The following is a 22,706-nucleotide window of genomic DNA, read 5'->3' as shown; positions in this document are numbered from 1 at the left end:
TTTAAGTGCAGTGCCCTCGGTCATACCAGAAGCTTGTTTAAGACGTGAGAGGCAGTCACCAGGATTTAAGTACCATGTGGAAGATTCCTCCTTCCCCACCCCAAAATCATCATGTAAATTATACTGCTTCACAAAAGCTATCTTCTGGGCAAATTAACACACCATAGCATTTAATCTATTTTGTTCCAGTTCAGATTTTGGTTCGATATTAAGTTGGATTCTGAATAAATACACCATTTACAATTGCTTTAGCAAGCAAGGTGAATAAGGTATTAAAACCAAAAGAAAATGCAACTATCCATAATTTATTTCACATAAGCATAAATCAATGGATTGTACAGGAGCGATTCCAGATCTACAGAGCAGAGCAGAATGAAAACTCTGCTTTTATTACTTCAGTTATAACAGGCTATAACATAAAACATTCTATACCATATATTTTATGTTTATATCTTACAAACACACAAGTAGCAATAAATTCATGCAAGCCTAAGGCATTCCCATTACTGTACAATGGCCATGATATATTGCTGTATAACACTAGCTGCTAATTCACCCCACCTACTCTTGTCTCTCCCATGTCTCACAAAAATGCACCTACACTACTGACTGCTGCTCTTCTATGTTACTATCACAGTCAAATATTATAAGCTACACAAAAACATTGTTAAAGCTTTTCTATTCCACTACAGTATATCAAGACTAATTTTGAAAACAAAAACGTTACCTTCAATCCCAAGAACATTTTGCTTCTTGTTTTCTTCTGATACTTCAAACTTCTGTATGATGTCAAGACAGTATTCTGGTGTCACATTATTCATCTGCACAAAAACAACAGTGTTGGTGCACTTGTTTTTAATACCATGTTACCAGCATACAAAAAAACTACTTTAAGCTTCTGGATCCAGTTGAAAAGCCTTACAATCAGACACCGAGTTCATCAAGTATGACTAGGACAGTCAGTAATACTACTGTAAAAGGACTTCAAGATGTTGGTTTGATTAGTGCTGCACAAGGCTCACAGATCTTACCTTTGAGGAGAAAAACAAGACTGAAAGGCAGCTATCACTTAAAAGCTGTATTATTTTAGTTTAAAGATGAAAATTACCTGTTAAGCACCTAATAATAGTAGTACTGGGCAATACTGCTGAAATGAGAACTATGAAGTTATATTCTTTAATATGATCTACTTAAACATGCAGAAATATTTGGCAGGGTTTGATTTCATTTTCATGCATTTTCCATTTCTGTGATTTCATTACTTCCAAGAGAGTTCACTGTAATATGCAGGCTATGAGATAAATAACTAGATTCTGAAATGAAAAAAACAGAATTGTTCTGAAACAAGTAAGAGTTTTGTCATCACCTTCAACTAGCCCACAACTGAAGTCCTAATTGGTGGGGCCAGAGTATCGCCATACACTTACATTTCCTTTAAAATTAAAGGACTCACCTTTTCTCATCCCCACCCCCATTAAGTTACAGACAGCCAAAGTGAGAACTATGACTGGGTGTATTTCTTTTCTTCCACTAACATCACAGGATGACAATGACAACACTAAAACCTTTGGCAGCTTATTTGTGCCCCTATTCTGTCTACTGTTCATACCCTCCATCCTTTGCCAAGGTCAGGTCAAATGGCCTGACATGAGGGACAGGCTGGAAGCAAAGGAACTTGCAGTCCTTTCTCAGATAGCGTGTCATCTCTGTTAACATGACTGCTTCAGGCAAAGGCAGGAATGAGCTTAGTCATCATGCAGATTACACAATATTTATTGTTTAAATCTGAAAATGACCCCTCTGTGAACTGTTCTGTTACTAATGGACTTCTCTTTCAGATGGCAAAACCAATTCCATTTCCTCTGCTCTGTCTACAGCCTCTGATGAATTTGCTCTTTCTGCTGTTTCCAGTAGCTCAGTATTCCCAGCATCAGCATTCAGCTACATGAAAATCTGTAAGTAGGTTGATGACTCTTAATATGGCCTTCTCCAAGGGCTTGATCCTGCCAAGTGCAGAGTTCCTTCTAAGAAATGCGGGTGCCATGACTGACCATGTTTTGTAGCACCTAAAAGGCTACAGTCTAAGTATGAAAAATCACCAGAGCAGGAGAAAAACTAGACGTGTCAATATTAGAAGTATAGTAATAGAAGGCAAGCAAGTGAGCAGTTCAACCCATATAGTGACTTAAGCTGAAAAACTTGAAGATACTTTCCAGCCTTTTTTCTCTTCACCCTGCCCTCTGTTTTTTGTCTTGTATAGGGAAAGCATAGCTCAGTCCATTTACTTCTCCAGGCATTTTATTTGTAACTCCTTGCTAAGCCAACAATCACAAGATGCCTGCAAGAATTACACAGGATAATAGGAAAGAGAACAATTCAGCAGCAAAAAACCCCACCTGATTCTTCTAGCTCAAGTAGATGTTGCTGTTTGATTGCAAACACTGTTCATAGCAGGCCCTTCTTCAGCACAAGCTGGCCAGAAATAACTTTTGCATTATGGCTCCTTGATGGCCGAGTGGCAGGGTACTTGTGTGCTTTAGGAAAGAAAATGTCTAATCTAGTCCAAAGCGTGTCTGCTAGGGAAAAGTCTACTGATTTGTGCTTTTTAACTGTAGCTAGAGAGATGACTACTTAGGCTACTCATTTAAATCTGTTTTCATTAAGTTTTAAAATACTCCACTAATAATATCAAATAGTAATGATCGTTATTGATGACTGTATATTTAGATACATTGCTTATTGAAAGTGGTCAACAGTGGAGCTTGCAAAATCTCTTGGACACATGCCTCCTTTTTATATCCCTGGTTAAAAGTTGTAACTTTGATGCACGTATGTTCTTTAAAAGAGTATCAGCCTTTGAACAACTAGTAAGACCTTGGTTTTTAAGTAAATGAACTACCGATTAATTTTCCTAAAATAAAATCCTACAAAACTACAAAAAAAGCAACACTATCCCTAATCTTCAGTGTAGAAGTATGAGAAAAAAAAGAGGAAAATCACTTTTAATTTCACCAGTCTCATTGGAAGCAGGTCAGACAAACCAATTGCCAAAAATATACTGCCATCTGAAGCTGCAGAGCACTGCAAGGCCAGGTAACGGGAGAGCCCACTTCTGTCAAAGGCCCATAAGTTAAGAATGGGAATAGTTCTCAAGGGAAAGGAAAAAAAAGAAAGCAATATAAAGTAGAAAAGAAGTTAGAAAACAAGTGCAATGCCAATAACAGGTGTTCTTAGACAGGATGCCAACCCACCGGCATGTCAATAGTGCTCTAATGGTTTAGGCTACGGCTGTTCACAGTTCATCATTCTCTAAGAAAAATCAAAACACAAATAATCAAAGCAAAGACGTTTTTCCAATTTCAGTGCAAGATGTCAATGTAAAGTATCATGACATATTGAATCACCACATAAATCAGTTATACTGATTATCCTTCTGCATAAGCATGAAAGAGGAAGGCATCAGCTCACTTTCCAATTGAGAATTTGTGCTGCTGCCATAAGGTTTTTCTGTGAAAAGCAGCAAGGATTGATCAGGCATGATGACCTAGCATTGTCTTCCTTGTCCAATATTAACACGCTCCACAGTCTCTGCTCTTTTCAAAGTCCATGTACCAACACTGATATTCTTATAATTTCCCTATTCCTTTTGGGATACTGGTTCCTGATATCCTTCAGTACTCACCGTTTCAGATCATAGCCAAACATATACTGACATGCCCTGGCATATACTGTTTCATAATATCCCTTTAAAACTTCTTCCAAGAGAGCAGGTATAGTGGTTTCATAGAGTACTTAATCCCCACTTCCCATTTTTTGTCACATTTTCGCTATTCACCACACCCCTAGTTATTCCTGTGATACTGTATAATCACTGCAGACAAGTAATAAAAGTCAGCTTACTCTCTCTCAAGCAGGCTTAACTCAAAATGCACAACTTCATATTGAATAATTAAGGAAAAGCTTTACATAATTATATGTGTATGTTCCGAGGGTGTAATTGTTACTAAATTACTTCCTCTTCAGCTCAATTAAAATGAGTTGGGGGCTTTAATTTTTGCCACCAGTTCCATTGCATATGGCAGCAGCCCTTTTAACCACAGAAGATACTAGTTTGGTACCCATGTGATGGCATGGTATTAATATTTCCATCTGGTTCCTGTCGCTTGGGAGTACAACAGGGCGCATCACGCAATACGCAGCTCTTCCCCAAAGCACGCAGAGACTGCTGCTGTAGGCAAGATCTCAGCAGGCTGTCCTCTTCCTCAGGACAGATAAAAACTGTATTGCTAAGTAACTGATCCACGGCAAGGCAGCAGCTGGCAAGCAGGCACACAGGAAACCTCACCCTCAGAAAACCAAAACTAAACATTTCAGGTTTGTGACACCAAGTCAGCCTTGTAACTGCATAAAACCATAAGCAGAAGAGTTGAAAAGGTCTCTGCTATGACTGAAACAAAAGCACTTGATGTGATACAGATACGGCATGAAGGAGGAGGGAAGAACAGACAGCAGTCAGACAACAGGTGCAGGCTGGCTGACCCCCCCAACACTCCAGCAGCATCACTACAGGGCTCCCAAGGCCAGGGCAGAATGAGGCCACTCACTCTACAATGCAGGTCCAGAACTGCTAGCAACTGCAGAGCTGCTCTTTAACAGGGAAGACTGTTTGTTGAGCCCAATTCACCCAAGCCCCACTACTCAAAAGGCAAGTATGAGACAAGCTCTGCTGGTCAAAAGAGCCTGGAGATCCTGCTGTGGAAGCTATAGCAGATCAGTTTCTGGGGAGGACCAACTCAGGCAATTATATTGGTTTATTAAGAAAGGACATTCCCAAAAGGAGAACACTCAGGCATGCAGGCATGACTGCACATCTAGAGATGTTCCTCCCTCACGCCACTTGTGCTAAGAGGACTGCAGGACCAGAAGTCATTCCAGAAAACAGCCTTTCTGCTCTTCTTGCATTTGAGGTTGTATAATTGTAATTTCAATAGACACATAATAGCAATTTCCACCTAAGCAGAAGTAACCTGTTTCATGAGCTCTAGGGTAAAGGCAAAGGGGAGCTCTCCTTAAAAAAGCAGCCAGCTTAGCAAGTTAACAAAAACCCCAGAAAACAAAACCCCCTTTTGTTCTATCCTCAGGCTGCACAATATTTAAAAGTTTTGCCAGAAGAGTAGCAGATGGAGTTGGACAGACTGTCCACAGATTTCCAAGCAGACAGACAAGAGCAAAAATGAAATGCTGTTTGCTTGAAGGCAACTGAGAGCTGCATTATGATTTGAACCATCAGCTTGTGAAGACAATCTTGCCTTACCCAAGGACATGGTTATCACCTCTGAGTTCTGAAAACATTTAAGGATAAATCTGCTCTAATACCGTTAATACTGGAAAGTGGAAAAAACAGAGGAAAGAGGCAAAGAAAGTGCAAGGTGCTTCTATACTGCACTGCCAAGAGGTTCACCTACAGATCGCGCTTTTACTCTTCCTATTGTTTGTTTTGGGAATAACGTTGAGCAAAGCATTTATAGCAGATAGCCCTGTCCACATTCAGCATTTTGAGCAGTGTGTAGACAAAAGAGGATGCAGTATGCCAGGCTTGACAGTCAACTTGTTTTCTCTGCTGCATCAGTAGTTTAATAATATCCTTGTGCACCCACAAAGACAGCTCTTCTGCCTCTTTCACATGGTTTTCTCCCTGTTCCAGGTCCCTGAGTGCCCTCTCATACCACTGCTCTTCAGCTGAACCTGGGCACTTCAGCATCTCCGTGAACATGCATTTCTTTGCTTTCCCATCAGCATCAACCTTGCTGCTGCTGTCAAGGGTGCTCCACTGAAGGGCACCTAAATAAAAGGCAGTGATTAAAAAGGAAACAAAGGGAAAATCAGTGAGCTAAAAAATCTTAGAGAAATAGTTTAATGGGAAAAAGACAAACACATTTTGTGCTTTCAAGTTGTAATTAACAGACTGTCCAGGACCAGACTGCTTGCAGGAATCTGTGTGTTGAGGCTATTACAGCAAGATCAGTGACGTAATAATGCTCTGTGTTTCAAGCGGGAGGAAAGAAGGAAGAACCAGGGAGTTATACATGCCAGGGAATTGCCACAGTGGCCAGAGGGAAATTCAGCAACAAACCTGCACAGACTGTTGGTATTTTATACTAAGGATAACTCAGAAAAAACAGCCATTGCAGGCAGGATCCCAGAACGGCACAGGAGATTATCCAATGATTGCAGGCAAAACACAGCATCTACACCCAGGAAGCTGAAGTAGGTTGGGATGTTACAGGGTTTTTTTGAGGTTGTTTTGGAACAACACTCTGCAAGGACACACAGAGTGAGCAAACCATCCAAGGACCAACTGCCAGAAGCAAACATGAGTCCTAGAGATTGCAAGGTTCCTTCTGAGCTCCTCACTGTCCAGTATACAAGTTGTGTCCATGGGTTCCACAGGCAATTTTTGTAGTAACCCAGTCTCTTTCAAGATGGGCATGAAAAACTGTACTGGAGCAAGATATATAGGAATGCCTAGAGATATGGTTTTTTGTTCAGCAAGTTTGTTCATAAGCACATGGGGGGAAAAAATCTCTGATCTTGACCCAACTTTGCTTCTTGAGTTACTTATGCTGCTTGTTTTGTTTTGTTTTTTAAATTCCTTATTGGTGTGTGTGTTCCTGTGGTTCCCTGGACCTCATCTCTCCCAGTTGATTCTCTCTGAGAAACTTCAGATAGAAGTGCAATGTTCAAGTCCCACACATGTATGAAGAAAACAGACTTCCTTAAAGAAAAATCGGGAAAGGCGGCAGAAGGGGGGGGAGGGGGAAAAAAAGGATAGAATCCTGGACCTCAGCCATGTTGGTGCAATATCCATCTTTGTATTACATCACAGAAGTATAATCTTTCCTTAAAATTTAATAAGAGATTTAGGCCAGGTATAAGAGGTTCTTCTTTGTCAATATTTGAACTGCTGTCTTAACAATAAAAACAGCAGTGCTTATAATTACTCCTACTACTACTGATACTTGGGAACTCCAAGTTCTATATATCTATATATCCAAGAACTTGGGATATATAACAGCAGGATTCAACTTTGCTTACAGGAAAGGATATGCGGACACAAAGATTCATCTTGATGTGTTACCGTATTAAGTCAAGCACATGCAAGCCATTTGTAGATAATAAGAAATAGTTTGCTCTTCTTATTTTGTCATGTGTTTCTAGCCTTAAAACATATCACATATCATCATATTTTAGTGCATATCTGCCAAGATCATTACTCACAAAAGGCATCTCCTGGAAATATAAACATCCCCCTACCACACCAAGAAACAATCCAGACAAGCTATACAAGAGGAAGCAACCATGCTAAGACACATGATAATCACTGTAATTAAAAAGTGTGAATTTTAAATGCCATTATAAACAAATAATTAAAAACAAAAAAACATATTGCCCTGCACTTGCATTTCTTCTACCAGTGTCCAGAAGAATTCAAACTTACTAGAAGTATTTAGACTTCTTTTTTGTTACAAAACCTGTGCTTTATCCCCCTGCCCCAAGCTAAACTCTTCCATAAAATTATTTCCCTGTACTTGAATGTATTTATATGTACATATATATGGATGCATAGTATTCTCATACCTTTTGTTCCACCTTTAGAAACTGAGCAAGTTCTTCAACAGTGAGGTGATCCTTCTTGTCACTGTAGCTTAAGAGCAATAAGTAGAGATCTCTACGTAAGGACATCATCTTGTAAAACACTGAAAATTCTTCAAAATTTAGGGTTCCTTGGTTCTCATCTGTGTCTGCTTCCTAAGAAGTAAAGACATTCAAGTAAGCATGCTAAACAGAGTTGACTTCAGGGAACAAAGCAAAACAGGATTTACATACATAAACAGAAATGTAATAAGTTTTAGCCTGCAAGATTCTGTTCACACAAATCCTAGTAGGCTAAAATAACGGCAAAATTACAATACCACCTGCTGGATTTTTTTTGTGAAAACAGTTACTATGCCAAAACCACAGGTTCCCTATCTTCAGTTTTGAACGTTTCCCTTGTAAAAAGGCTCCCCCTGGGCTTTATTCTGATCTCTGTTACTCTCCTGTATGCCCTGCAGTTATCCTGGATTAAAACATAGCAAGGAACACAATTTCACCCTGTGGCTTCCTCTAACAAAGTCTGACATTTTAACATATTCAATATCGCAGTCTTAAATGTATGTTAATTCAAACTACAACACTCTCAACCCTGTCAGCACTCTGTAGAGGGGAGATCTGCAGCAGCAGTACAACACCACACAAAAATATAAGCCCAATAGCCCCAGTCTTGATGGTAGCTTTTGTTCATCCTCAGAGGTAGGAATAGAAGAAAACAGTATTAACTCATGTTAATACAAGCTTTTTACTGTGAACACCTGCCTAAGAGGATTGCTTTGGATTTTCAAAACAAAGAATATATTCTGGAGAACTGCTGTCAAACATTAGGTAGGTCTCCACAAAAAACAAACTTCAGGGAAGCTACAACTCTTGCTAAGTTTGAGGCTGTAAGCAAATAATGGAGACAAGGTGAAATGAACATTTAAAAACATGCTGTTGTTCCCATGAATAACGTCCTTTGTTGGTAGCTGTATATGTTTTTTTCTTTGTAGTTATAAACCCCCTTCCATTCCAAAGTCATGTTCTGTTAAAAATGGTGCTTCTTTCTGTCCAGATCAGAACACCTTCTGTGCAGAGTCCTTTTAACACTGACTTGGGTTTGAACTTGTTGGCTTGTCTCTACAGTGGTACACCAAATACAAGTTCTTCTCCAGACGAAGGGCTTCCTCATCTGGCTACCACTTCTTCCTTCTCAAGAAAGCTCTTCCAATTGGTGTCCAGCCTCACTTCTTCTATAGAAGAGAAGTTAGTCTAATAGCAGATGCAATGACCATATCTCTGGCCTGTTTTTCTTTCCAAAGATCCAATTTTATTTTCCCTTCACATAAAGCAATCTACTGAACTTGAAAGCATATCTTCGAACAGGAATCCATCCTTATACCAGCGACTTCTAGTACACACACACAAGTAGCAGCCCCATATTCCACTGCCAGAGGCAGGACCTGGACTGCTTCATAAGCCTAGCCACCCCCATGGAGCCACAGGTGCTCCTCCAGGCTTTGTGCCATGTCCAGAACCATAACGCTAAGTCACACAAACAGTACCACCTGAGCAGACCAAGTGGAAGAACAGTGCAGAGTGGCTAAATACAGGGGTGAGGATTTGTCCCAGAGTTACTTTGCTACTCCCTTAATCCTGCATTAAGCCCTGGAAGTCCCTAGGGCTTGCTGGCACAAAGCACTGCTCATGGGGTAAGGCCTTTAAGATTGAGCCCTGAACGACTAACAGCAAACCAACCTTCTACAATTTTCATATTTAACCTTAATAACTTTAACCATGCCTGTGAGTTCTAGGATACTAACTCAGGTATAGGCTGGCAGCAACAGCAGCAAAATAAAAACACGTAAAGCAGCTTATTTTAAACCAAAAACTGTCTCTGATTATACAAAGGACAATGGTTGCTAGAGTGCCCTACTTCATTCTTAGACAGTTTAAACAGTGCAGACAGAACTTTTTTTTTTTTCCCCCTCTTGGTACATGGCTTCACAACTCTCTGCTCTCCTGCAGCAGTCAACAGTATAAGCAAAACCCAAGGATCTCAGGAAGCTGCATTTCATTACCTCTTGTTAGCAGTCTGTCATCTGAGCTATAAACTCAGATCACAGCAACTAAGCAGAGAAGAAAATAATTCCTAGCTATCTGGTGTCAAATGGGATTTTAAATTATTTTACATCTAGTAGATATCTTCAGTGACATTTATAATCTCCAGGAACAAGTACAACCCAAATTCACCTCCACAGCACAACCCCACCAGTTTCCACACTACAAGTCTTTGGGGAGTAACTTGATCCTCCATAGATATATCTCTAATGCAGATTTTATGCCAGACAAACAAAGAGCTTTTGACCATGGAAGATTCTTCAACTTTCCCATGTTTTATAGCAAACCAGCTTTTGGCTGATACTGTTTTGAAGATTTAAGAAAATGTTATTTTGGTTTCCATTGTGTCCTTTGCTTATCTTTCCTATCCTACAGTAAACACTAGGGCTAGTGGAAAATGATAACTGACAGAAGTAGAACATTGAGTCTGGCTAAGTAAGAGGAAGTTGTTAAAAATCTTAATTAATAGTTCTGTTAAATACTTTTCCATAAAGGAAATGAAAAACGATTTCAATAGAAACAGAGTAACTTCACTGTCCATCAATGCCAGCATAGAACAATCCAGTTCAGAGAGATGAAAACAATAATGCAGAAAAAGTACTGTTGTCTTCTATGTGGTTCATGTTGTTAAAACAACGTTCTGATGCATCTTTGTCTACAAAAAGGTAAGACTGTGAGGTGCTGGAAAGGACAGAGTTTTAAGTCCCAACTCACAGATCCTATTCTGGATCCATCTATTTCTAGACCATAACTGGCACTCTCTTACCACAACAACGCTGGGTGCTAGAGGCCACCAACCTGAAACATCTGCCGGACCTTCCTGCGGGGCAGGTTAACATTTAGTTTACGCATCAACTGGTGGATCTCTTCTATATTCAGCAGGCCATCTCCATTCTTGTCAGCCTCCTCAAAGGTCTGTTTGACCCAGCTACAAACGTGTCAAAGAAAGGTACAAGAGGGTGATTTCCTCACAGAGAAGAAAGGCAGCGCAGTTGGGCAGGTAAAGCACAAGACTTGAACTCAGGAGAACAAGACCCTGCCCCAGCTCTTCTGGGCAGGAGGATAATCCTCCTTAGCAGAGGACCTTAACATCTTCCAGGAGAAAAACTGAGCATTATTCAGTCCAGCCTTCACAGACATGTCTTTTTCAAGCCAGTGCCTCTGGGTAAAATATTGAATTAACATTTCCCACAGCTTATATTAAGAGTTATTGGGGTACACTGAAATAAAGTCAATGCTGGCAAAGATCTGGCGCTATCTACATCATTCTCCCCACACTGATGCCAAATCAAAGCATTTTTACTACTATACACCTTCTGGTGCAATGTGCTATTGCTGTTGTACCTCCTGCCTGGTGCAACTAAGACTGTTACATCTGAGGACCAATGGTTTTGTGACTCAAAGGAATCAAGCTCAATAGCCACCTGGATCAGGGATGATGTTAATCTAGTGCAAGAGGATGGAATAAGGAAGACACTGTGAAATTAGCCCAAGTACATTATTATCACCCTGCGGTTTCCATAAGAACCTCATTAAAAATTAATCCCTCTTGTTTTTTCCAAGCTCTCTCCTCCAAGACTGCCACACAGTTCTTTCATCCGTGTATTTGTAACTCTTCCATCTCTGGACAACTACTTTGTCCACCACTTCCTCTCCAATATCTTTGCCTTCACCTTGTGCCACAACTTCCACAGGACAGCAACAACTCAATAGAATCATAAGCTGCATAGAGAAAATGAGTAGCACTTATGCATTTACTGTTTCTCCCCTCAAAGGGCAAAATGGCACCAAATAAAGCTAGCAACTGTCAAATTCAGAAAACAAGAGGTGATCCTTCACACAGCATATGGCTCATCTCTAATATAATCTTTTGGGGGATGTTCTACAGGTTTACATGGGATTGAAGTGACACTGAACCAGTTTTTTTCCCCCTTGCCCTTGCTCCAGTTTCATTCAAATGCTTAAAATTGGTACTGGTTTATGGCAGTTATTTACCACTAGGTTCACAGTACTAGCTCCTTTGTGCACTCATTTCTGCTACTAGTTTCTCGTCTGAGAATGTACTCTTAAGTTTTCCAGTATTGCTGGGCTTGCTCCAATATCGTCTTCCACTTCTCCCTTCATTCAGCTTGAAGGTCTCCACTTTCAAACCAGTACCTTTTACCCCTTCTTTGCACATATATCCCTTTGCAGATTTTGCCAAGTTCTTACACTATGTGGAACTGGTACAGGGTCATTTTGTCTGCAGTCTCCCAGTTGCCACATTTGATAACACAAACGAGACCTGGAAGCGATGTTTCACCAGTACAGAACATACAGCAGATATGCAAGTTCGGAAAAGTCGTGGATAAATATAGCAACCTGAGTATGTGTGCAACAGAGCATGCAATATATCCCCCAAATGAATCTGTGCCTATCTTGTATCAGATTTAAACACTGAAAATATAAGTTAAAAATACCTTAAGTATGTATATTCTCCAGGAGGAGTATTTACAAGAGACCACCGTAGATTTCTGTGTGGCAGAAGTTACAGTTTTAATCAACATGGGCTTGCTTTGGGATCGTAAATGTTCTTTGTATTTAACATACTAGTCAGCCCTGTTGTGAAAGAAACCACATCAAGAAAATACTCAATGGACATGGTCCGTACAAGAAGTTCATTTTGGTTACTTGCCCACAACAAACATTTAAGGAGCCTTAAAGATTTGTGCTCCTGACAATCAATGGAGGCTGAGAAGTACATACAGATGTCTGACATACGCTAACCAAGAGAAATCGTGATGGCCAGGACTTACGAGTCAGTTTACTAAAAGACTCCCAAAAATGTTAGGTTTCACCTGTGCAGAGGCTAACAATTATCAGTATCTTGAAAACATTGCCTTCTAATGGAGCTTGCAATTTGCAGCAGAATAGCTAAAGCACAGCTGGACAAGTAGAAAATGACAGAAATCCTGAAATCATGCCAAGGTTAGTATTTATTAAGATAACTAGAAATTACTGTTTTGACCCTTCAATAAGAATTTCACTAACAAAATGCAAGACTATCCCCTGATTTCAATGCAGTTTAATCCAGTTCCTAAGGCACAGCTGATACTTTATTGCACACATAAGTGTCCACGTCAAACCCATTTCTCAAGTTTCCATTGCAATCAATGGCAAGGTTTCTGGTCACGAAGAGGAGGTGAAAGGACACCCTATGATTAAGTCACTAAAAAACAAGCCAGAAATAATGAATAAAAAGCTGGAGCTCAGGCTCATAAAAGGATACTGATCATGTGTTCTCTGTCGCTTAGCGAGCGAATCCTCGTCACTTATTCCAGCCAGCAAATATTTCAGTCCTGTGATCCAGGTGCGAGCTTCCTCTGGGTTAGATGTAATCAGATCCAGTGACTCCATGTGGTTGCCGTGGTAAATGGTAAAGCAACAGCTTGGGTCAAAGTTCCCCTCTGCATGGCGGTGAAAGATTTCAGACTGCCGACCTTCAGTGACTTTGTAAATGGAATCGATGACAACTATGGGAGGAAAAGGGAAAACAAAAATTTACATGCTTGGATATCCACTCAACTTCTTTCCGTTTTTAGCATTTCTGAATTATTCAGGCTAAGAGTCATTAATTATATTTTTTTTTTAATATTACATCTTGAAATCCAAAAGTGCTTTTTGATTCCTAGTTTTATCCTTGCTTTGGCTGTGCCACATGCACAGCACAGCTGCCTTGAAGGCAGGCCAGTGTAGGTACACAAAGGTTACAGCAAGGCTCTTTGAGCTATGTCAGAGGACTGTAGGCTATGCACAGGGGAGCATGGAGACAGATACCAAGTGTTTTCCATCTATCAGTGAAACGCTGTGTAGCTCCAAAGTGACTGCTCCCACCACAGCTGTGCTTTCTACAGCAGGAAGACAGGGATACCCATCACTGTGCTAAGGTAACATGGCTCCCAGTGCAATGGCACCTAACAGCTATGCTGCTCAACACAGCAGCTCTTAGCCACCATACACTGGCCCCAAACCATCAAGTGTCACTATCCGCAACCTTCGCAACGGCTTGTTTTTAATCTCAAGCCTCTGGGACAGTTCTGTGAATTTCTACTCCTTATTTTATTCAATAAACCACTAATTTGAATTTCCAATTTAAAACAGTGCAGCAGGAACAGTTTCAGTGAGAAATATTGCTACACAGTAACCTCAAAATGTAATAATGCCTAAAGAAAATTACGGCTAGTATTAAGAAACCTCAGTCTAAAATTTTCTAGGTTCTATATTTAAATTTGTGATGTTTACATTGAAAAGAGTCCAGCATAGTTTGTTATCAAGTTCCTGTTCAGTCTGTTCACAATTCATATAAACCTATGGAAAAAGTTGACATGTGACTGAACTACACTCCCTTTCCTTTCATAATCTTGAACTTTTAGTAGGTGGTTAAACTCTACTCACACTCCTGAAAACCTTCACTTAAGTATCGCATCGCATTTAAAATAAGCATCAAAAAGCATTTATTTAATTGATCCCTCTATAATTCACAGTCTAATAGTGAACTGCCCCAGAAAGTGAAAGAAATAGTAAAAGTTTACTTTTTGCCTTTTCGCTTTTTCTGGATGGTCGCCATCGGATGCAGGTCCTGTGCTCATCCAGGTAGAAGAGCCGAACTAGCCCTTTGGTTCCACTCTTCAGCTTAACCATCTGAGTCCCAGACTGCATAACACTCATGCATCTTTCGACTGTAAAGCAGAACAGAATAAATTAAACTGTTATCGAATTCCACTAATAAAATGACTTACTGGTCTTTCCAACATCTGCCAAGCATATACAATTTTTTTTCTACCTTCAGTTACAGAAACTAGTAATTGCTGTGTGAGACATACTATTTTTCTTCTTCTTCACTACTAGCTTCTCCATATAGGAAAATTAAAAAAAAAAAAATCATCTATCAAAACACCTTCACAACAAAGGAGGCAAAGAAAACTTTACCATATGTTGAAGGAAACTATTTTATGGTTGTTCCACGCTTATCTCATTTAAATATTTTTATATTATTATACATAGTACTGTAATTTTAAACCACAGTACTCTGCAAGTTTTTTGAATAGTGAGATTAGCATTCAAACTCCACTTTCCTCCGGGCTCAATAATCCTTCAGCTTCTATCTTGTGCTTTTGACACTGTTAGAACTGCTAATAGAATTATAAATAAACAATCCCTCCTCCCTACCACACACATTTACACCCTCTCCATCCTGCTACCAAATTTCAAGCACGTACTGTGATGACTTCCCTTCATCCACCCATCCAGGACCATAAGGCTTTGTTTCTCTGTTTTGACTAAAATACACTGGTCTCTTCCATTTCATCTCACATCTTCCCTCCTACAGTGTTCCAAACACTAGGATCAAGATAAGATTGTCTCTTGATCTCAGTTTATATCCATGCTCTTAAATTACCTTCTCCTGTTTTTATCCATTCACAGCCTCTCCTCACTCGTATCAGTCCAAATTCACCTCCCAGATGATTTGTTTACACTCTGGCTGGCTCCCAAATACTATCTTGGTCTGTCTCTGTTTCTTCTTATCAGCCGCCTTCTCTTCACCACTGCTTTCTTCAGTACTCCTCTTGGTATCATGACAAAGACTAATATGCCCTCCCACTCCTCTCTGTCAGAGCTAGGATTTATTTTCTCAGCTCCTGACACCTCTTTAGTTCCCACAGCATGTGGCAGAAGCAGCACAAGCAGCAGTGGACTCAGCACCGGCTGAAACACCACAGTGCTCCCATACACCAAAAGATGTCGTGGCCCAGCTCAGTTCATCTCCATGGCAGAAGCATGGCCAGAACACATCTTCCAGCAGAGAGCCACAAAACCCAGAGGCCATCAGTGAAGCAGTATAAGCCTGCTGCTCCTTCCAAAGCACCTCGGTCTGATGCAGTCAGAGCAGCATCCTAAACGTTAGTCAAACACGGGCTGAACAGCCGTCATTGCTGGACCAATTTCCCCTGGCTCCCTCACACAACAGACATCGGCAAACCAAACTTCATATCAAATAACTGCATCAGAAGCCGTGGTTTTGCTCAGTAGTTGTCTTTCTTGGAGGAATGAGAGGACTCGGGTTGAGCTGAACAGAACCAAACTCTTCTGAAAGCACCACAGGTGTGCACGAGTGCAATAAATTGCCCTTTAAGTCCATAAATATATGGCCTTCCCTGAATCATCAGCCCCCTCAAGTGAACAGGTGCGTTTGGAAGCGCTTTAGGATGAGTCAGAAAAATGACCTAAATCAAGCCAAAAATAGATGTTACACAGTATCCACATGTTGACTGTGGCGGTTTTAACCTCTATCTGAAGATGCACAAAATACCAGGAAGACAAGCCTTTACACCACAAGGAATGCAAAACTCAGAACCTTAAAGAAAGATAGGTTAACTGAAGCAAAAATAAGTCTCTAAAACTTACTACATACATACACACACACCCCTTCTCTTGGCAGACTCAGTCTTTTACTTTAGAACTGAGTTTAGATCAAGTTTGCCTTGGATTCATACCTAACCACCAAGAACTGTCCTCCAGCACAGAAATAAGGCTCTCCATAAGAAAAAGTCCTACCAGTGTGCATGGATATACAAGTTTGAACTGTTACATTAGCCTGGCACACAAACTGCATGCATGTTTATTTCACGATCAGAGTGATTGATTGCAACAGGGTTTTAGCTCAGGAAGAGGTTCAGCAACAAGCTACTCAACAGAGAAAATCTGCTTCTTTGCACTTAAGGCTATCAGTTTATTAATAAAAGTCTTACAAAAATAGCTAGTCACATAAGCCTATTCTCATCAGCTCAGTCGTCAGAAAAAAAAACCAAACTGATTTCACTAAGATGTTGAGAACAGCTAGCAAAAGGCAGAAGACAGATGACTACATTTCTTTAGTGTAAGAAAAGCAGAAAGTGGGCCACACAATTACAGGCAACAAAACCACGGTGGACAATAAAACAATAAAAAAACCCAAACCAAAACCACACACACAACATAAAAGGCAATCCAGTTTCTTCTTCAACATTTCAGTTGCCTAAACATTTCTACACCACATTTGTAATTGTTAAAGATGCATTTCACATACACGTTTTCAGATAGACTTCAGAATCAAAGTTTCATGGAATAGATTTTAGAAGACCTTTTTCCCCTCCACAAATAAAGAACAGTGAAGAAAGCCAGTTCCTGCCAAATTCCACAGCATTGTCTATTTCTCAAATGCCATCTGCAATGAGTCTAGTGCCCAAGTAAGCACCATCTTTTCTGCTTGCACTTTTCCAGTTTCAAGAATATACCAGCAGAATGCAAACATTTAAAGAAGAACAGTAAACGTGTAAGAGTTCATTGCATCATCCCTACTGTGTAGGTGTTAGTAACAGAAAGAATCCACTTTAAAAAATGGACTATGGTAACAGAATACCATAACATTATAGGCCCACTGGATTTCAACTCTGCAAACCATTTACAAGGAACACCATCCTCTCCTTTAAGCTATTCATAAAATATAAGCAGACAAAGGAAAAAGTCTTTTTCAAATCTGTTCCTAATATGCTAATTTCAGTCTCTAGCCAGACATTCACAAAAGAGAGACACCGCATATTAGCATCTGAATAAGTTGAAGTTATTGAACACAGGCAGTTCAGAATAAAGCTCCAGAAGAGCAATTCAAGAACACTTTTACTAAGGAATAGGAAAACTGGTTCCAGAAAAACATTTAATCCTCTATATAAACCATGAATACTAAGTAAATGAAGCAGCTCCTCAATGCAGATGCATATTAAAATTTTGAGAAAGCAAGACATAGTGTCCATTATATGGTGTTTTTCCAACATGAGGACTAACTGACCATTTTTTGGCCAAAGTCTGAAAATTAAGTTAGACTAGAATACAATATAGTTTATGTGCTACTAGAAGAAATTAATTAATCTGGAAGTTCAAATAAGCTATTATGCATTGTATATTTAAAGCTCTACTTTCAAATGGAAAAAATCTGAAAACTACAGTCACTTGTTCCTAGAATTATGCACTTACTCTTTACAGCCTAAAATCATTCTAACAGACATCCTGTAGTTTAATGGGTTTTAATAATATTGAAATACCAGTCTATTTTTTCCTCTCAAAATAACCATTTAAAGCAAAACACACCTCAAGTCAGAGAGCATTTATTAATTTTTAGTTCAAGCAATGATAAACATTTTTAGTGGTACACATATCTCCCTTTCAGAAGGAGCTGCTGCTCTATTAAATGGTAAACCAGATACAAACCCATCTGTGCCAGCTGCACTTTTTCTGAAGTAGCCACACTCCCCAGCACATGGTAGACCTCTGAAGCCAGGAGGAAAGCCATCCAAGCCCCTGTAAGTCCAGATGTTACTTAAAATCTTGCACGTTAGGCAGATGTTATTTACTCTACCTGACAACACTGTTCCCTGCTGCTGAATAAATCAAGCTGCTGCCTGGGAACACTAAGCTGGAACTCTGACCACTAACCGTACGCAGCCTTATGTTCAAAAAGCACTCTAATCCGCCCCAAATCAGCCAACGCTACCTTCCGTCCAGCTCTGCTCTAATCTATCCCCATGTGCAATCAGGTCTTTAATAACCAGGGAATAGCTTAGCACTGCACCCCGCAAGAATCTCTTGCAAAAAGTTACAGCTCTGTTCACAGGTTTAATGGCCATTCCCTGTACAAGACCTATTTTTCAATAGCCTGCAGTTAACTTGGTTTAATTCTCAACAGTCATAGTTATGATGTACACATCTGCTTGCTGTTGTGCTTTACCACAAAGCCTTTAAGGCATACAGGACCTTTTAGCTGATAGTAGAAGGAAAATGTGTAGGGAATTAAAACATTATACCTGGCAGCACTTTCAGTAAAACAGAAATGCACTTTGATATGCAGGGCACACCACGGCAGTAAAACAAACATCCACTCCCCATAAAACATGTTCATTCAAGATTAAATACAAATATTGGTCAGTTTGCAACCAGAGCCAACAGGCAGGCACCATGCAGGAGTGGCACTGGCACCCAAAGGACACTGGCTGGGACACTACGTGTACCAGCTGCCCCCATCACCCACACACAACAGCCAATGCTGCACCAAGGTTTTCTGGGTTACCCCAACTCCTGAGTCCTTGGTTTTGCTGTGTCTTCAGCCCTGATTCTTCCCCAGCCCTTCATTTCAGTCATGCAACCCTGAAAGTAAGCAACAGCAAAAACAGGTTTGAGATTTTTTTGCTGCTATATTTTGGGTTTTAGTTATTAAAGAAAATACTACTACCTAGCCATTAGTAGCAAAACTCTAATGCCAAAAGCCTGCAGCAAAATCTTGATGGAATACAGGGTGTTTTGGGTGAACAAGGGTTTATCTCCCTATTTTTAGCCACCTTCAGTGGGATTCTGCTTTAAAGGCATCCTTTTTTCCACCGTTGCCTTCAAAGAACCATTACTTGCAAAGATGTGATGTTGACTACTGGAACAAAAAAAAAAAAAAAAAAAAAACCACAACAACAACAAACCAACCACCAAAAAAAAAGCTCAAGGCCCCACACATTTTACTCTACGGGTCCTGTGCAGTAAGTCACATGCCACGTACAAAGTTTCTACTAAACTTCCATGCTTGTCCTAAGTTTACTCACAGCAGCCTCTTGCCACACTAGCACTCAGCTCACCCTGAGCCTAACCTCACCCACATTTCCGTCAGCTTCGGTGAGATAGCACAAGAAAGCCGTTAGAGAATGTACACTGGTCTTTAAACAGTAAGTTACTCATTCAATGTCAGGGCAGGCAGTAAAACCTATTTTTGCAAGGGGCAGCATGTGCAACTGCTATATGCAAACAGCTCAAGTGTTCACAGCAAACCCTTAGTAAATTAATACAGCTGGCCCTTAGCAAATGCAGTAGAATGTAGATATATTTAATAGCTTTAGGAACAGTGTCTTACAACTGACTCTTTAAGATTGCACCACTGAAGTGAGATGGATTTTTTTTTTAATGAAAGATTAAAGCAATTTTTATTGTTGTCCACAAAACCAGTTCTTTCTTATTTTTCCCCATTATACTACTATGTGTTAAGAAATTAATATTTCAAAGTGCAATCAAAAGAAAAAAGGCTTGGTCTCCTGTCTTGCTTTTACAGACTTAAATGTTACAGCTGTCTGACAATACAAAAAGATTAAATAAAGTATAAAGAGTATTACCAAACAACGAGAAGTGTAATTATGAAAGAGGATATAAACTGTGTTTCTAAATTATATGCAACAACTGCATTAAGCCAACATTAAGCTTAAGGAGATAAAAGAAACCCATAAAACACAGAAGTTACTTTTTCAACTGCAACATCTGCTCTTCTCTCCTACCTTCAGTAATTTTGGTTTTACTGTATACTTTGTGAGTATATTGCTGGTTCTCCTCTGCAGAGAGGGAAGAGCCAAAACCCCCACTACCGCCACCCAGGACTCGCAGGACTTCTGCAGACACCTGATTCACCATACTGCGTTACCCCGGGAACCACAACAGGATCCTACACTTCACCTTAGGGTTACTGCTCCTATGCTATCGAAAGCATTGTTTATCTTACTTTATTTAAACCCCCAAATGCCACCGTAGTAATTCTGTCAAGTTTTCAGATTTAAAGACACCAAAATTCCAGAAACTGAACTCTTTAAGTGAGGCTGTTATACAAAAAGTAGATGGTTGACAAAGAAGTCACAGTGTGCTCCTGTCGCTGGAATCACGCTCCTGGATTCCATTTTTTACTGACGGAGTGCACATTCCCAGAAGCAGGCACTGAAGAAACATGCAAAATAAAAAGCACACACCCCCCTGAACTAGAGAACAGTAGGCAATTAAACTCTCATGATCCAAGTAGGGAAGACAGTCTGCATGCTATCACCACTCCCTGCCTCAAAAAAAAGAAAAAAAAAAGGAAAAAAAAACCACCAGAAACACCCAACATTCTCAGTTGTCTGAACATTTCTCATCACCCTATTTTGCATCATTTATTCACTATCAGTATGCTGTAAGTTCGCCTTCACACTAATGCCATTAAAAGCCATTTACTCCCTACCTCCATCCCCCAGAGAGCACATTTTATCTAAATCCCATAGAACAGCACTAATATCCAGCACGCCATGCAGCTTACCACTAATGTCATCAAATTGCTGATTGCTGTTTTGTTACATAACAGCCAAAAAACCCACGAGAGCACAGAACACAGATGCAGGTCTGGGGGAATTCACAGCCCCAGTCAGGGCCATTCTTAATAATTGTATCTCATATTTTATGCCAGATTTTAATTTGCTTTGCAGCAACTGCTCCAACCTTACAGAACTTTACATTAAGCTTCTTACAGTGGGTTTAATGATAAGCTCCGTGAAGGTCACAGACATGAGATGGCCAATCTCTCACACTTCTGCAAAACTCCAGAAGTCCTCGAGGAAGTCACACACAACTAGCAGAGACCCCAAAGACTGATGCTAGTCCTTGCAAGGCCCAGCTGAAAAGTGCACAGGTATTTCATTTCAGCCTTCAAGACCAGGAGGAATGAAAATAAGCAGCTAAATACAAACAATGACTACTCAAAACAATTGTGAATGGGTTACAAGCAATGAAAATCATAAAACCTGAAAAACAACCCATGCTTGTAAATTCACTAAATAATATGCAAATAAAAAGAGGGGTGAAGCTTGAGAACAAAACCATACACTAGACAGAAGGGAAAATAAAAGCAAAAAAAACTAGCCAAGCAAAATTATCAGCACACTTTTAATGCTTTGTAGGTCTGGGAACTGTTTGGTGTTGTCTTTTTCTCTTAAAAAACCCCACAAACAAAACACAAAAACAAGAAGCTGGAATTAGTAGCTTCCAGAAGTTACATTTGAGTACTACAAATTTCATAGTAACTGCTCTTGCAGGCTACCATATTAAAATTGCTGGCTTAATGCTTCTAGGATGTTCCAATTAACTCACTTCCACGTTACAAGCGAAAGGTTTTTGCTATATGCCTTCACCACAGCCGGTCCTTGACAGTAACTATTCTTGCCATGGGAGCACCCAGAGTCCTCTCCCAGACTGAGGCCCCCTCTTCTTTCGCACTTAGAGATCAGAAAGCAACCAGACACATCAAAACAAAGACCTGACACTACAATATAGTCCCAGAAGAGTTTTAGTGATCCTTAATCATAAGTTTTGTTCCTACAGTGAAACTATCTTTTACAGAGTACTGTGCAATGCAAAAAAATTACTTGCTAGTACAGCACCTTTTTGACAGGGCCTATGAACCCCTTTTGGAGAACTACACTTCAGTATAGCAACTGAAGTCTATGAGAGCAACCCCCGGATAAAAGAGTAATGTGTGTTTTCCACCTCTGGTCAAGGGTACTGGCCTTATGCTAGCTCAGCAGACTTCTAATTATTATTTTCAAGGAATTAGCCCAAATTTCATTCAAGCAGTGCAGCAGATGAACAGATTGTTCTGCAGGTGCAGCTTCTCTGCAGTCCTACCAGACACACTGCTGAAGCATCCTGAGGTCCTGGGTGGTCAGAAGGCTTCAGGACCCCAGTTCTAAGTGTTACCCGTAAAGAAGCACCTTCAACAGGCCACTGCCTGCCAGCACAGAGCCATGAGACTGACTGTGACAGCTTCCAGGGAAATGTTACTGAAATACAATAAGTATCTCTGAGATCTCCCTTTCTTTCTTCAGAAACACACTGCAAAGCTGTTCATTGAGAGCTCTGGTGCCACTGCAACCCAGCATGACTGAGGACTGTAAGTTTTCCAGTAAGACTACGGAATTAGTCCTTTATCAACACTTAAAAGCACAATAACTGAACCACAGACATGGGTAACTGCCAAAACACATTGTCACATCAACAGAGTGAACAAGAACGTAGAATTATTAAACAAGAACAGTTAACAAGCTTGCACATCC

General features: G+C 40.1%; 1 protein-coding gene across 9 annotated transcripts in view; it reads right to left on the bottom strand.

The window, feature by feature from the left end:
• PLCH1 (phospholipase C eta 1) overlaps window positions 1-22,706 on the bottom strand; it is an 85,508-nt gene that overhangs the window by 31,589 nt on the left and 31,213 nt on the right. For 4 of the 9 annotated variants that reach the window (XM_055723843.1, XM_055723847.1, XM_055723849.1 and 1 more), the window contains exons 1-6: window positions 18,037-18,175; window positions 14,325-14,471; window positions 13,022-13,265; window positions 10,552-10,681; window positions 7,639-7,809; window positions 728-821 (exon numbers count right to left, since the gene is read on the bottom strand). In XM_055723843.1, coding sequence (XP_055579818.1) covers window positions 728-821; window positions 7,639-7,809; window positions 10,552-10,681; window positions 13,022-13,265; window positions 14,325-14,471; window positions 18,037-18,118 — 868 coding nt within the window. In that variant the 5' untranslated portion in view covers window positions 18,119-18,175. The other 5 variants (XM_055723845.1, XM_055723844.1, XM_055723848.1 and 2 more) reach the window with 2 other exon arrangements.

Source organism: Falco cherrug, chromosome 11, assembly GCF_023634085.1.
Source record: "Falco cherrug isolate bFalChe1 chromosome 11, bFalChe1.pri, whole genome shotgun sequence".
NCBI classification, from domain to species: domain Eukaryota; kingdom Metazoa; phylum Chordata; class Aves; order Falconiformes; family Falconidae; genus Falco; species Falco cherrug.
This window is presented reverse-complemented; position numbering and strand designations above follow the sequence as displayed.